The sequence below is a fragment of the Ovis aries genome, chromosome 2, assembly GCF_016772045.2.
Source record: "Ovis aries strain OAR_USU_Benz2616 breed Rambouillet chromosome 2, ARS-UI_Ramb_v3.0, whole genome shotgun sequence".
NCBI classification, from domain to species: domain Eukaryota; kingdom Metazoa; phylum Chordata; class Mammalia; order Artiodactyla; family Bovidae; genus Ovis; species Ovis aries.
The window spans coordinates 128,927,413-128,941,687 of NC_056055.1; the positions used below are offsets into that span (position 1 = coordinate 128,927,413).

Here is a 14,275-nt window from a genome sequence, read left to right on the forward strand (position 1 = left end):
CTGGTAACCAAATAGAAGATGTGGGCAAGTTTCTGTTTAGACAAGTATTCCAGTGGCTACCAGCATCACAAAAAGACAACCAGATTTTTAGGTGTTTCCTGAAGAAATAGTTCACTACCACCTATGAAGCAGTTTTGTCAAAAGAAAAAAAGAGGGGGGGGATGGTAAGCAATCCTGAATATTAAGAAGCCTTCTGACCTAACTCCCAAATTTACAGGAAACGCTGAACAAAAAGATACTAAACTTTGCCGTCAGAGTGCAACAAGCAAAATCTAGACTTAAAAACTCAGCCCTGTTTCATTTAAATAATCTGCAAAAATGAAAAAGGGAAAGACAAAAGCAAAAACAGAAAGAAAGATTGGATGATATATAAAACACATCAACCAATTACAATGTGTCTATTCGGACACTGATTCCAATCACCTTTGAAGAAGGAAGGTAGACAATTCTTAAGACATTTGTAAATTTGAACATGACTGATTTAAGAATTTTGGTATTTTTAGATGTGTTAGTGACACTGGGTTAAGTTAAAAGTCTTTATCTTTTGGAAATGCACCTGAAATATCTGTTCTTTAAAAATGCAGATTAAATGATGTCTGAGATTTGCTTCAACAAATATAGGAGGGTGAAATGACTGGGGTTATAGATGACGTAAGATTGGCTCAGAGTTGTTCACAACTGAAACTAGGTGAAGGCTACACGGCTATTTATCACACTAGCCTGTTTACTTCTGCAGATGTTCCAAGTTCTCCATAATAAAAGTTAATTTAAAAAAATTAAGAAACCTTAGCAGGAGGGAAAAGCGATCATTTGCAACATGTTTATTTAGGGTTTATAAAAGAAAATGAATACTTAGCATAGTCCTCTAATGGATATGGGGATATAAAGCATCTGGGAGGATGTAACAGAGAGGTCTTTAAAAATTTTAAATAGACACTGTGTAAATAAAAGAAAACCTAAAGGTGCACTAGTTAAAACTGTCATTGAATTCCACGTGGTCACATGCATCTAAAGTTGCTCGAACCATTCAAATGCTGCCTTTTTCCCTCTTTGTGACTGAAGGTAAATTTACTACAAGTATATATATTACAAATCCAACAAGTATCACTAATCTCCTTAGAAACAAGTGTGAAACAAAAAGAAAACCATAAAGCCAAGGCCTTAAGATGCCCTCTAAATTTTGTTGTTACTACTGTTTAAATTGAGAAGACTACAGAAAGCAGCAGGAAGCCATAAAAAACATGTAGCCACAATCTTCTGAGATGGATTCTCTTGGGGACCCTAAATAAATGGATTCTTGACCTACTAAAATTTAATGTAAAAAAATGGTCCATTTGTAAAGGACCCATAAGATTGTAAATGGCAAACACACTACAAATAACCACCCTTAGAAAGGGAATGAATGGTGTTTATAAAAAGCAAGTCCCATGGATGTAAAGGGAGAATCATCATGATGATTTATAAGTAAAGGAAAATAAAATAAAAAGGTAACAAAATTCATGTTTCCCTAGGCCCTTCACTCAGACCAAAATATGCGGAGCTATACTCCCAAAAGCAATTTCAGACTAGAGATGTCTTTATTTTTCCCCAGACAAGCTAGAAGTTAAACAGAATGACAAAGTATATTTACTCTGGGACAGTGAAGCAGGAAAGAAACTTCAGACTGGCAGAACTGGTCCAGATCCCTCCAAAACAGGCCGAGAGAAAAAGAGAGGTAGATTTAAAGTCATCCCTTCGCTCAGAGAGAAGCTTTACACGAGGAGCTACAAGTCAGAGAACAAAGATCTGCCTTCTGTTATGATCATCTTCATTCCCTGACCTTCTTCCTTACAAGGAAAGAGAGAAGAGAGCTGAGCTGGCAACTTGGGGAATGCTCCCTAAAAAAGAAAATGATTCTGTCCGAATGATTAAAAAAAAAAAAAAAACACTAATGCAAGCCTAGCACCCCCAAGGCAAAAAAGAAAACTCTTCTTTCTCCAATTCACCAACTGAACCTCACCTGCCAGGTTCTAAAACCATAGAGTATGCCGGATCCTTCAAGAGACTATAAGCAAACAGATGGGATACACTCACACTAAGAACGCACCTACAGACCACAAAACAACTCTGAATGCTTTTACCAGATTTCTCAACCAGCAGTGTACAGAAGCAAGAAGTGCTTACATTTTCGTCAAAACTAAGCCTAGATTTTTGCCCTGGAGCTGTCATGTATATATATGCACTACATGTGTGACAACTCTCAGATGACCTTTTGAAACCTTAACAAGAATGATACTTCATAGAGTTGTTTTGGGAATTAAATAAAATAGCATATTAATAGACACTATAGTATGGAAATCCAGTAGAGTATCAGGCTGGGTGCTCAATTATTTCCTCTTTCCTTTTCTGAAGTGAGAATGAAAGTTGCCTATTCATGAACCACATACACTTTGTACAAAATACAGGCAGAGAAATTTCTCTCTAAATATCCATATGCTCCCCAACATTTTCCGCCTTGAGGTCATGTGATTAAATCCGCATCTTACTTTCAGTCCCAAGTACTTACAGCCAGCACACGACCCTCTAGTTATCCTGTCTGGACATGTTGAAAATGGCAGAGCTACAAGTTAGTTGTAAGCTGCACAGACCCCAGCCAACACATCGAAGAGCCACCCAGGAGTCCACCATTTATATACTGAAGTTAATACAACACAAAACAGCTTATCAAAATTTAATGTCTCCTTTTATAGCCTAACTGCACTCAAATGCATACATAAAGACGGCAAGTCCTATGCTTAGGTATCATGGGATTCCCCAGTGGTTCAGTGGTAAAGAATCTGCCTGCAATGCAGGAGGCATAGGTTTGATCCCTAGGTGGGGAAAATCCCCTGGAGAAGGAAATGGTAGCCCACACCAGTATTCTTGCCTGGGAAATCCCATGGACAGAGGAGCCTATAGTCCATGGAGTCTCAAAAGAGTCAGACACAACTGAAGCAACTTAGTAGGCACGCATGCTTAGGTATTAAAGGATATCTTCCTTTCTGTGTAATTTGGTATGCCCAGAATGAACAGAATTGAGAGAAAATACTGATAGCAAAGCAGAAAAGTAATCCAACACACACAGAATAACTTAGAAACTGATGCTTATAGTTTCACCTCAAAAGAAAAGGAGAAAAAAACTCTAAAATCAAGAATCTAAACTCTTTTAATCATACAGGTTAGACAATTAAAAAAAAAATGCAATGCTCCAAAAATAAAAGCTGAGAAACTAAAAACAGCTATGAGGAAACAGGTGAAAGAAAGAAAAGCAGAACAAGACTTTAAATACCCTTGCACCATGTAGTAAAACAGCTGGCGCCACTTGCCACCGTCACAGCAGTAGTACAGGGCCACAACTGCTTACCCACATTCTGGAATATCCCAAAAGCTCTAAAAATCAAAGACTGAAAAATAATTTGGCAGCAACACCAAACATGAACTAACCTGAAACTATCTGTAGTGCCGATGTATCCCACTTAGTGAGAGCATTCACACAGTTTGGGTGTAGAAATATGCATGTGTCTGATTATGGAGTGCTGACCCGGATCCCACTGGCAGTGTTATATGACCTACATCACATTCCCTTTCTAAAATCTGAAAACTTTCACATTCCGAAACATTACTGGCCCCACAGGTTAGAAATAAAGGACTGGGGACTTGTAACAATAATAGGATAATCTCTGCATTGTCTTAATGATAAAAATCAAAATCAGATGAAGAGCATGGCTTTCTAAACCGTTTGCGGTTCAATGTACTGAATCAAACTGAATTTTGATGATTTCCCAATGGTTATTTACACTCAATGATACTTCAGTATTTCTAGTAGCACACAGATATAACCAGCCTAAACCTAAATAATGAAGAGAGTATAATGAACTAGTAGGAAACTAGTTAATTAATTTAAAATATTGCTGTAAGTATTTCTGGCCTCAGTAGACCATAATTTAAAAGGTACTCAACATAGCCATTCCTGTAGGTTCACATTAAAAAAAAAACAAAAACAAAAAAAAAGACATGTATCAGATAATAAACTACAGCACAAGAGTAGTGGAAGATGGGGATACCAGCTCTGAGGAAAGTAAAGGAGAAAGTATATTCACTAGGCATCACTACTGAGATAGGAAAATAATAATAAATGAACTACGTAAAACTTAAAGAGGCAAAGGTATTGGAGTTAACGTCTACAGCAGGATTTCTCAACCTCTACTGACATTTTAGGCCAGATAAAATCTTTGTTGGAGGGGGTGACCTAGGCATTACAGGGTATTTAAGAGCATCCCTGACCTCTCTCTGTTCACTAAATTATTAATAGCAGCTCCTCTTCCCCAGTTGCGAAAAGTCTCTAGGCGTTGCCAATTGTCCCATAGGACAACTGGAGTGGGGTGTAAGAATAAGAAGGCAAAAATCACCCCCAGATGAGAACTGGGGAAAGAGGAATATGAAAGACTTAAAGATGTTTCTTCTTCTAGATTCTAAAATGCCAAATAAGCTACCCTGTTAGAGCAGTATAGAAAGGGGAAAGAATCTTTCTAGTTCTCTAGATCTACAGGTGGTTTCATTCTGTTTTTAATCTTAATTTTGTAGGAAAGACGAGAATCCACTGGAGCACCCCTGTACTCTAAGGGACAATGACTTGTTGATCTTCTTATAACTAAACATATCCATCTGTTGTTACAGCTACTCATTCAAGGATGGAATAAGGTACCAGCTGGTTATCTATAGAAAAGAACAAAACAATTTGAGTCTTGCATGCCGCTGCAAAGTAACCACGTAACTTTATAAATGCACAGTTTTCACCCACTTTCTGATTACATTATCTGCACTGAACTTAACAGATCCCTAATAAAAATGTGACCTGTTGAGGGGGAAAATATTATTTTCAATTATACCATTCCTTTGGAAAAACTTTTCAGTCACAAAGTACTGAATCTTTCTGCTACACTGGCATGTATGAGGGAAATAACTAGCTTCACTGCAAACCAATTTCTTTTTAATAATACAAATGGTAGCCAAATACCTCTGAACAATCATATTAAAAATGACAATTATGGGGACTTCCCCAGTGGTTCAGTGGTTAAGACTCTGCCTTCCAATGCAGAGTGTGCAAGTTCAATCTTTGGTTGAGAAACTAAGATCTCATATGCTTCAGTGTGAAGCCAAAAATTAAAACACACACAATTATGAAAAAGTAAAGAATATATGGGATACTTCATAGATCTCTAATCCAAAGTCATTATTTTGTCTAGAATTTCTATTTCTGTCAATTTGACAGACCAATTGGAAAACACCTTCAGTCAGAGTAGTTCTGTTCTTATCTATTTTACAAACTGAGCATCCAACCAAGATTTAATTTTTATAAAAAGGCCATTACAGGATTTTTTTCAAGAGTTGAAAACAAAAGGGCTAGATGATTAATGAAACAATTTTGTTTCATGAAATGGCGTACCTTCACATAGCACATTTCGGCTAACATAAACAACAATCAAATGTATACATAAAAAAGAAAAAGCAATCTATCCATATGTGTGGGAGGATTTAAAACCATTATATAAACAACCAATCTATGTAGATTCACATGTCACTTTCATGACCTGCCTTTATATGTCAACTAGAGAAAGCTTCCAAAATCTCTCCTTAGATCACAGTGAAGGAAAGAATGCTATGTTCAGATAACTAGCAAATTATATCAATTCAATTTTATAAAATTATTGATATAATCTCATTCTCAGTGGAATACTAAAAGGGAAAACATATCACCACTATTTAAAAGTAGTTTATTATAATCCACTGGACAGAGCATTCTCTGCTGAATTAGGTTTCATTAACCATTAGCATATTTCTTTAAAGAGGATATACTATTTGTTCAACCTTGTCCAGTGTTCCTAGGTTTATTTTCTTTTTTACTCAAGTTCCAAGGAACTGCTTTTAACTAGCTGCCTGACATTCCCAATAGGTGCAGAGCTGATTAAGATAAAATTATTCCGATAGTTGGATGCTGATGCACTGGAGAAAATGCCACCAAAAGTGAAGGCATACTGCTAAGCTAGCTCTTTAACCACGCCTCAACCACTTTATTGACCCAATTCACATTAAGGAATTTCTAAACATATAAATTCATCTAATCTTCACAACAAATTTATAAAGGGGGTATAATTTTAATCTCTTATTACAGAGATGAGAAACAGAAAGACAGGAATATTCCATAGCTTATCTAAGGTAACACAGCTATTAGGTGCCAGAGCAGGGGCTTGTACTCAGTCCAGCTCAAGTACCAGTTATTTCAAACCTTAAACTACATTCAATCCATCTGGAAATCTAGTTGAAATTCAGATCCTGATTCAGTACTTTTGCAGGGCGGGTAGGCAAGACTCTACATTTCTAAAAGATTCTACAGTTCTAAAATCTCACCTGTGATGCAGATGCTACTGGTCTGAAGACCATCCCTGAGCACCAAAGTTCTATCTTGCCTAGAAATGGTGCAAGGCGGTAGTAATCCGCAAAAGGAGGCAGAGCTCATCCACAGACAGTTGGCTTATGAGTAAATCAGGGCTTCCCAACTACTGGTTTAAAACTTAATCGCTTTTGTTCATTTTTTAGAAAGAAGGAAATGAGCAAAATTTGCAAGCATCATAGCACCCACTTTCAGGTTTTCATGTTAATACAATAACTTGGTACTGTAACGCCTCCCTCTCAATAAGGCCTTTCTAACAACCAAAAACTATTTACAATGTCCCTGAATGTCTACTTTAATATAGGTTCAATCTGAACATATTAAAGGATATTTTTAGAGCATACTTTTGTACTGTCTCAGATATGAAAAGAATTAAAGAGACTGAATTAAAAATCCAGCACCTTTCTAAAGTTCCACCACCTGTCAAGTCCTGAGAGGACACCCTCTGGGGAACAGATGGAACATAAATGTCTTATAGCACATCACTCAATTCTACTTAATAACTTTCTCTAAAAACAGGTAAGGAACTGCACATAATACAATCTCCCTTCATTCTCACTGGTACATCAACTCTTCACACTCTAATCTAGAATAAAGAATACAAATTGAAGCCACTAAGTGTTATATCTGTAAATGCTTTGGCCTAAAGCATTCCAATACCTAAAAACTGAAACGCCATCGAATCACTGGAAATAACATTTTATCACACGTTTATACTATCAGGAAAAGAAATATCAATACTACCCAAATATATTCAGATAGGTTTAAAGCCAAACACTTAATTCAATAATTAAGTCTATCCTATGATCTCCCTGGGTGTATACATATTTGACACAGCTATATAAATAACTAAAAAAATATTTTATTAATTAAACATAGGAAAAGATTTAAGAAAAAATCTTAAGTCAGTAATTTTGATTTTGTTGTGTTTTCTTGTGTTTCATTTAAGTTTTTTTTTTCAATGTACACAGACATACTTTACATTCTTCTCTGAAAAATTAAATGTATCACATACTTTGACAAGCTTGTAAAAATCATATTCAAAACCATAATGGAATTCTAATTAACTACACGTGAAAGTCAAAATAATTAGGTTTCATAGATTTCAGACAATATGAATTCACATATTTTCTAGAATTTATTAATAGAGTCCCACTATTAATTATAACATAAATTAACAAATCTAAACTGTACAATCACCATAAAGCTAAAATTCTCACCTGTGAATTACAAGAACACCGCGAATACGTATTTGACACAAAGGTAAAAACACAAATTTTAAATTAGCTGTCAAAAATCCTAAAAACGTCTCCAGTAACCCTCACTATTCCAAACTCCTGCTCAAGAACAAGACCTAGATGTTCTTCCACCCAAAAGAATCTGAAGACTTACAGAAAAACACATAAAAATATGTGAATGTTTCACTTGTCCAGCATACAAAAGACGAGTGTCCCTAAACTAATAAAAACAAAAACAACTACTCCAGTCTCCTACTAAGACTGATGTTTTCTCGGGTTTTTTTTCCCTCTATTAATCACTCACACAGTCACAAAAGAACTCATACATTAAAAAAAGCAGAGAACTGAGCGGTGTCATTTGCAGCAGTTGACAGTGATCACAAGTTGTGAGGAGAGAAAGCACAGATGATGTATGTATGCCAAGTTACTGCTCAATGAGCAAGCCCAAAGGATCACCATTGCACCCGTCTAATCACTAAATGTGAAGCATTATTTCATGGACTGAAAGGAAATCTGGTATATGAAGAGAAAAATAAAAGCAAATTAAACTAAACTTTCTATCTCTAAGACAGACTATACTTCCTCTACCATAATCGTCAGTGACCTTGTGGAAACATTCCTGGGTTAAATAGGCAGAGCACATTTCTTCAGCAACTGCAACATATTGTTCTCAGGGCATCCAGCACGTGTCTATTGGGCTTACTAGATTCACACACGAACACTATTTAATAGTTTGTGCCATTCGCAGGAAATCAACAAAAACCTTTAAAAAATGTTTGACCTTATATGCAATTTTAAAACAATAAAGACTTTTGAACCGATAGATCTTTACATGTTCTATAATGAGAAATACCAGAATACACTCTCCATGTTAAGTAATTCTTCCAGAGAGCAAATTTAACCTGACCTCCTTAAATGGCTACAGATTTGACACACCATTTAGAAGCCTGAAAGGAAATACTGATTTATTTATTCTCTAAAGCAGTGCTGTTCAACAGAAATACAACATGAGCCACATATGTAATTTTAAATTGTCTAGTAACCGTATTAAAACAGGAAAAAAGAATTTAAAAACGTTTTACATACCGTAATAACCCAAACCCAACATATCAAAATATCAGTATTTCAACATGTAATAAATATTTTTTGAAAATCAGTAAAAATATTTTGCATTCTTTTCTTCATATTGTTTTCAAATTCTGATGTGTATTTTACACTTACAGAACATCTCATTTTGGACTACAACCGAAGCGCTCAATAGCCACAAGTGGTTAGTGGCTATACTACTGGACAGCACAGATAGCTCCTAAGTACTACTTTGATATCTGACATACTACTATCTGTTTAAAATTAGCTTACATTCATGTTTCCATTTTGAATTGAAATGTCTGATTATAAATATTAATATAAGCAAATAAACATCAGATCACCTTATCAGAGGACCCAGTCAACATACACAATAAGAAGCGGTTGGATTACATCCTATTATATCTCAAGTAGATTTCAGAAATAGGTCTGATCACCACTAGTGAACACCACTTGTAGAAAAATATAGGTAAGACAAGAAAACACTTTCATATCAAACTGTAACACTGCTTTATTTCTAGTAGCCATTCTGGTTTCTGAGTACCTATCTCCATGCAAATTATCTACAAGACAGTTTTTCTAAGTTTGATGAATCTTAGCAGTCAAACAGTCACAGATGAAAAACTGAGTGCTAAGAGGAATTTTAAAAATATTTCAGGGAAAAAATTACAAACCAGTTACTTTTAATGCACCTTATACCAACCAACAATCTTAAATCATTCTACATGAGTTTCACTGAAATGACTTCTTCCCACAAATTCCAACTCATTCACTGTCTTTTATACACATATTTCTAGTGCCAAAAATACTAAGGATTTTCCCAAGTAATTAAACCATCTGATTAAAATGTAAATAATTCCAACAATGCATTCTCTAGAAAACAGCAACTAAAACCATTAGCTTAGCACATAAACTCTGTCCTAAAGGCAAGTTACTGAATAAATCAAACAGAAATAACTATACTCCTGTTTATTACTGCATTTACATTTTTGTATCACCACATTCAGCAATTTCTAAATTTGGAAGGTCAGTTCAGACTGCACACAAGCAGTAACTTTAAAGCTTAGCAAAATTTTAGAAGTTTCTGCAATATACTTCTGAATAAACACACTACAGAACTATTACAACAGAATAAAAATCAGCACCGTTCACACTAATCCCAGCAAGAAGCAAAAATCAATATATTCGTAAGTTCAAAATGTATGATACACTCTAAAAAGGTTTTTTTCCTCCCAAATTTATTTGATTCACCCAAGACAATTTTTTGTTCAATCCACTTGCAAAGCTGAAAAGAAGCAAATGTAGCCTCTTCTGCAGCACAAATATCCAACAATGATACATGAATCTCTGGATATTTTTCCACAGTTTGAAATTAAAACAACACAATTTGTTTCTTACCTGCAGTTAGGAGGAGGATCAAGGGTTATTTCAGCTAGCTCCTTCTGAATTCTGTTAGTGAAATGAGAGCAGACAAAAAGGATTTGAGAGTCTACAGAATAACCGGGGAATTACACTGCCCTCTACCACCATGCAGTTAAATGCAAGGCTGGCTTCGCCCTCAGTAATGCTAACATGGCTGCTCCCTCTTTGTTCTCAGAGGCATAACCCAAATCCCTTAACAGAAACTTCGCAGCTTTTTTTCTCACTTGCTACTGTAAGTAAGGAAGACATTCACACCTGATTTGAGAACTAGCCCTCCACTTGTACTCAGAAAAGGATGTAAAATGTATTTTAGAGCACTTTTTACCAGATAAATTCTCTTTTCAAGCTTATATGCAAATGAGACAAGAAGGGAGGAGGGAAAGCACTAGAATATTTGACAATGACTCCAAGACACTTCACCAAGGTAAAAACGAACAAGCTACTTGCAAGTGCACGTTAATAATTTTGACAATATTTTACCTGTCAGAAAAAAGTTTGAAATTTACAAATATTCTTACCAGTGAAAAACTTTCAAAGAATTCTGATATTTGTATTTAAGTAAATCTGTTTCCCCTGACCTTAAGTACAGCACTTAAATTTAATAAATTTGGGAGAAAAGATAGACAGCCTTGAGGTAAGAGGAAAAAAGAGCAGTTCTTATTTTATTTAAATTTACAATGCTTTCAAAACTTAAGATATGTTTAGTATGTTCATCAACAAGATTGTAAGAAACTGAGAAGGATTTTAAATTATCTCATGGACTGCTGTTATTTCATAAAATATTCTAGTTATTAACACTTGATTATTGATACAATAGAGGTGAAAATCCACAGACTATCACTAACAGAACGCCAACATTTGATCAGCTTTTATATTTTCTTTTTCTTTTGGTTGAGATCAACAAAAATCAATAAAATGTCGGTATCGGCTAATGCTATAGGAACACCTGATGTGTAATTACTAAAATTCACAGGTATTCACTTACTACTACCATTGATTGGAGTCCCATTGACAGCATCTTTTTTTTTCACTATCACAGAAATATAAATCAACAGAAAACAAATGATCTTTCACTTATATCCAACAAAATATGCTTCTCCTGCTGTTGAGTATTAACATGTCAAGCATATCCACAAATTTTAGAGTGAAGAGGCGTAATGGCAAACTTCTCAATCACCAAGTGCCACCTAACATGTAAACGGCTACTCTCACAAGGACACGGAGGTATGACCATAACTTAATTAGAAAAAGTAAAACCTGAGATGAATGACTTAAGGTCACGCTTGTAAAAAGTGAAGACACACTTGAAGTACAATTTTAAAATCTGCCTTCAAATACAGCCAAGGCCCCGACTTTAAAAATTTTCTAGCAAACATGACCATTTCTGATCATTAAGTTTCATGAAGAGAGGCACTGATCTCTCCAAGTGTCACCTTCAATAAAGATGAATATTACTGATAAAAAGACAACATCCTCAAATGTACCAGCTAATCTGGGATCACCAAATTTTCCTTGCCAACTCCTGAATCTGTCAGATGTTACTCCAGTCTCTACTCAAGGACACTCTCTGAAGTTACCAAAGCACAGAACAAGTTTGCTTAAAAGTCTCATTCCAGGGAGGTGGCTTATATACCACCTAAGCAGAATGACAACTCATTCAAGTCCAGACAAAACCGACAGCCAAGGAAATATTTTTGAACTATTGCTGCTGATGTTAAATCAACAAAAGCGTCCATTTGGAAGACAAACTGACAACGTGCTTAATCCTTTTTTCACACGTTACCTTTTAGCACTAGTGGATAATTTAGCAGTGGTTTTGCTAGAGAGTTTGGTGTTTTTCTTCTGCTGGGTGGCAGAAGGTTTTCTTTCTTCTTGTTCTTCAGGCTCTGGAGCGGCTGGGTCTCGCTGGTCTGCATCTGAACTACCACTGCTGGTGCTGGGGCTCTCATCATCGGACCTCTGCCGATCACTGGACATCTTGGTGAAGTTATTTCTTGGAAAACTTTTCAAGAAAAAACGGGGAAAGAAAGGAAATGTAAGTCTAAAGAAATAAACCAATAGCATTTTCTTCTCTTAATCGTCACCTAAAATCGTGTTTTAGTGAAAATGCTTCAAAAGTGTTCACACTTATCTCATCGTACAGCAAGGTTACAGGGGAGGTGATGTGTCTCACAACGGCAGCGTTCAGGGATTTACCGAACTCAAGTTAGAAAACCCACTCACATTTTTTTCCATCCCTTGGACAATCTATCAATTGTCTACTTTCTCAGAAGGCATGAAACAGATTTGCCAGGGAACTTAGGGAACGAGCATTAATAACATATGACACAGTGTAAATAACAGATCTCGCTGAAAAATGTTAAAAAGTCACTAATAACGTCTAAATATTTACACACTGACATTGGTCAAAGCTACCAAATTCCTTTTCCGAGAGGAAAACATACCCTGTTAATCGCCCATATGCTTATTTAAGGTGGTGATTCCTCCTCTGTGCACGTAAGCCTTTAAATACAACACTTAGGAATTTTAAAAATCAACTAACAAGCTGTTCTGGCCACGGCCAGCAGCGAAGATTCATCCGGCCAAGACCAAGCTGCCACCCTGGGAAAAGCAGAATTCAAACTGCACCTTCTGCAAAGCTCCCCATGCCATCAAGGTTCCTCGCTCAATTTTTACATCACGGACCGACATTTTGTCCAAAATAACCAAAAAAAAAAAAAAAATTCAGAGCAAAAACAAACAAACAAAGCCTCAAGAAGTGCAGCAAATTTCCGCGCCCGCCGAGGCGAGCCGCGGCCGGCGGCGGCCACGCAGCTCGGCGGCCCTTTGTGGGGAGGGCCGCGCGGGGGCCGCGGGCAGCGCTCGCCGCGCCGGGCGCCAAGTGATGCGAGCAGCCCGGCCGGCCCCGCGGCGGCTCGCGGACACCGGCGGCGCGGGCGCCCGGCGCGAACAAAGCTGCCCGCCCCCGCCCCCTCCCCCACCGCCGCCGCCCCGGCCGCCCCCCACGCGGCCCCCCGGCCCCGCCGCCTTACCTCGGCCGCCCGCCCGGCCCGCTCGCGCGCCGCTACGGTGTGGGGGAGGGAGAGAGAAAAAAACCCTTCCTTAAGGAAATGGAGGCAGCTGGGGGGGGGGAAAGGGGGGGGAGGGAAAAAAAGAAGCCGAGGAGGCTCTGGCCGGGGAGTGTGGAACATTGAAAGTCGGAGGGGGTTGTGCAGTGCCGGGCTCCGGCCGGAGGGTGGCGCCGCCCAGCGCCTTCGGAAAAAAGGGGGGGTGGGAGCCCGGCTGGGCGAGGGCGCGAGCTCCCGGCGAGGCTGAGGGGACGCGGGAGACCCCCGCGCGCTGTGGCCTCCCGCCGCCGCCGCCCGGCTCGGCTCCTCCCGGCCGCGCAGTCAGCAAGTTCCGAGGCGAGCGCGGGGGGAGGGGCGGGCGCGGCGACGGCGCGCGCTCTCGCTCGCTGCTTGCCTGGCGGAGGGGCGCGCGCCGCCGGCGGCCGGCGGGCGCGAGCTGTTCCCGCGCGCTCCCGCGCGGTCTCTCCGCGCCTCCCTTCACCCGGGGGGCGCACGCGTCCGCCCGCGCGCGGCCCGGACAAAGAGCGCGGCGGGGACCCGGCGGACTGGCCCCTGCCGCCCTTGGCCGCGGAGAAGGCGGGGGCGCGGGCGCCGTCTCGCGGGGCCGCTGTGCCGCGGGGTGGCTTCCGGCCTGAGCCCGCCTCCGGAGCGAGGCTGCCCATTGGACTACCCGCCCCCACTGCCTGGAGCTGGGGTCATGCCCGGGCTGGCCCACTCCCCTCTTCCAGCGCACGGGCCAGCGTAGTCCACGGGGTCCCCGTGCCTGGGCAAGGGCCTGGGTCGCGTGGCCGGTAGTCCCCCACTGCCCTGGAAGATTGGAGACTAATGGGTGTCGTGGACGAGGCCAGGTACGGAGGCAGAGGAAAGCTGCCACCTGCCCCTCTTGAGAGCTCAGGGGGCAAGATGAGGTCTTGGACACTGAGGGAAGAAGAAAGGATTTCGAGACCAGGTGGCCAGCCTCTGTTTGTCTTTGGCCCTCGGCCTTCCAAAGA

The 14,275-nt window shown here is 39.5% G+C and overlaps 1 protein-coding gene across 5 annotated transcripts in view; it reads right to left on the reverse strand.

The window, feature by feature from the left end:
- Positions 1-13,859, reverse strand: part of UBE2E3 (ubiquitin conjugating enzyme E2 E3) — a 94,456-nt gene extending 80,597 nt beyond the window's left edge. Inside the window, exons 1-3 of one of the 5 annotated variants that reach the window (XM_060411092.1) lie at positions 13,678-13,859; positions 11,999-12,217; positions 10,192-10,242 (exon numbers count right to left, since the gene is read on the reverse strand). In XM_060411092.1, coding sequence (XP_060267075.1) covers positions 10,192-10,242; positions 11,999-12,192 — 245 coding nt within the window. In that variant the 5' untranslated portion in view covers positions 12,193-12,217; positions 13,678-13,859. Of the gene's footprint in view, positions 1-10,191; positions 10,243-11,998; positions 12,218-12,659; positions 13,142-13,247; positions 13,617-13,677 lie in introns of those variants that run through there. The other 4 variants (XM_027964786.2, XM_012132205.5, XM_060411091.1 and 1 more) reach the window with 4 other exon arrangements.
- Positions 13,860-14,275: the final 416 nt, after the last annotated feature.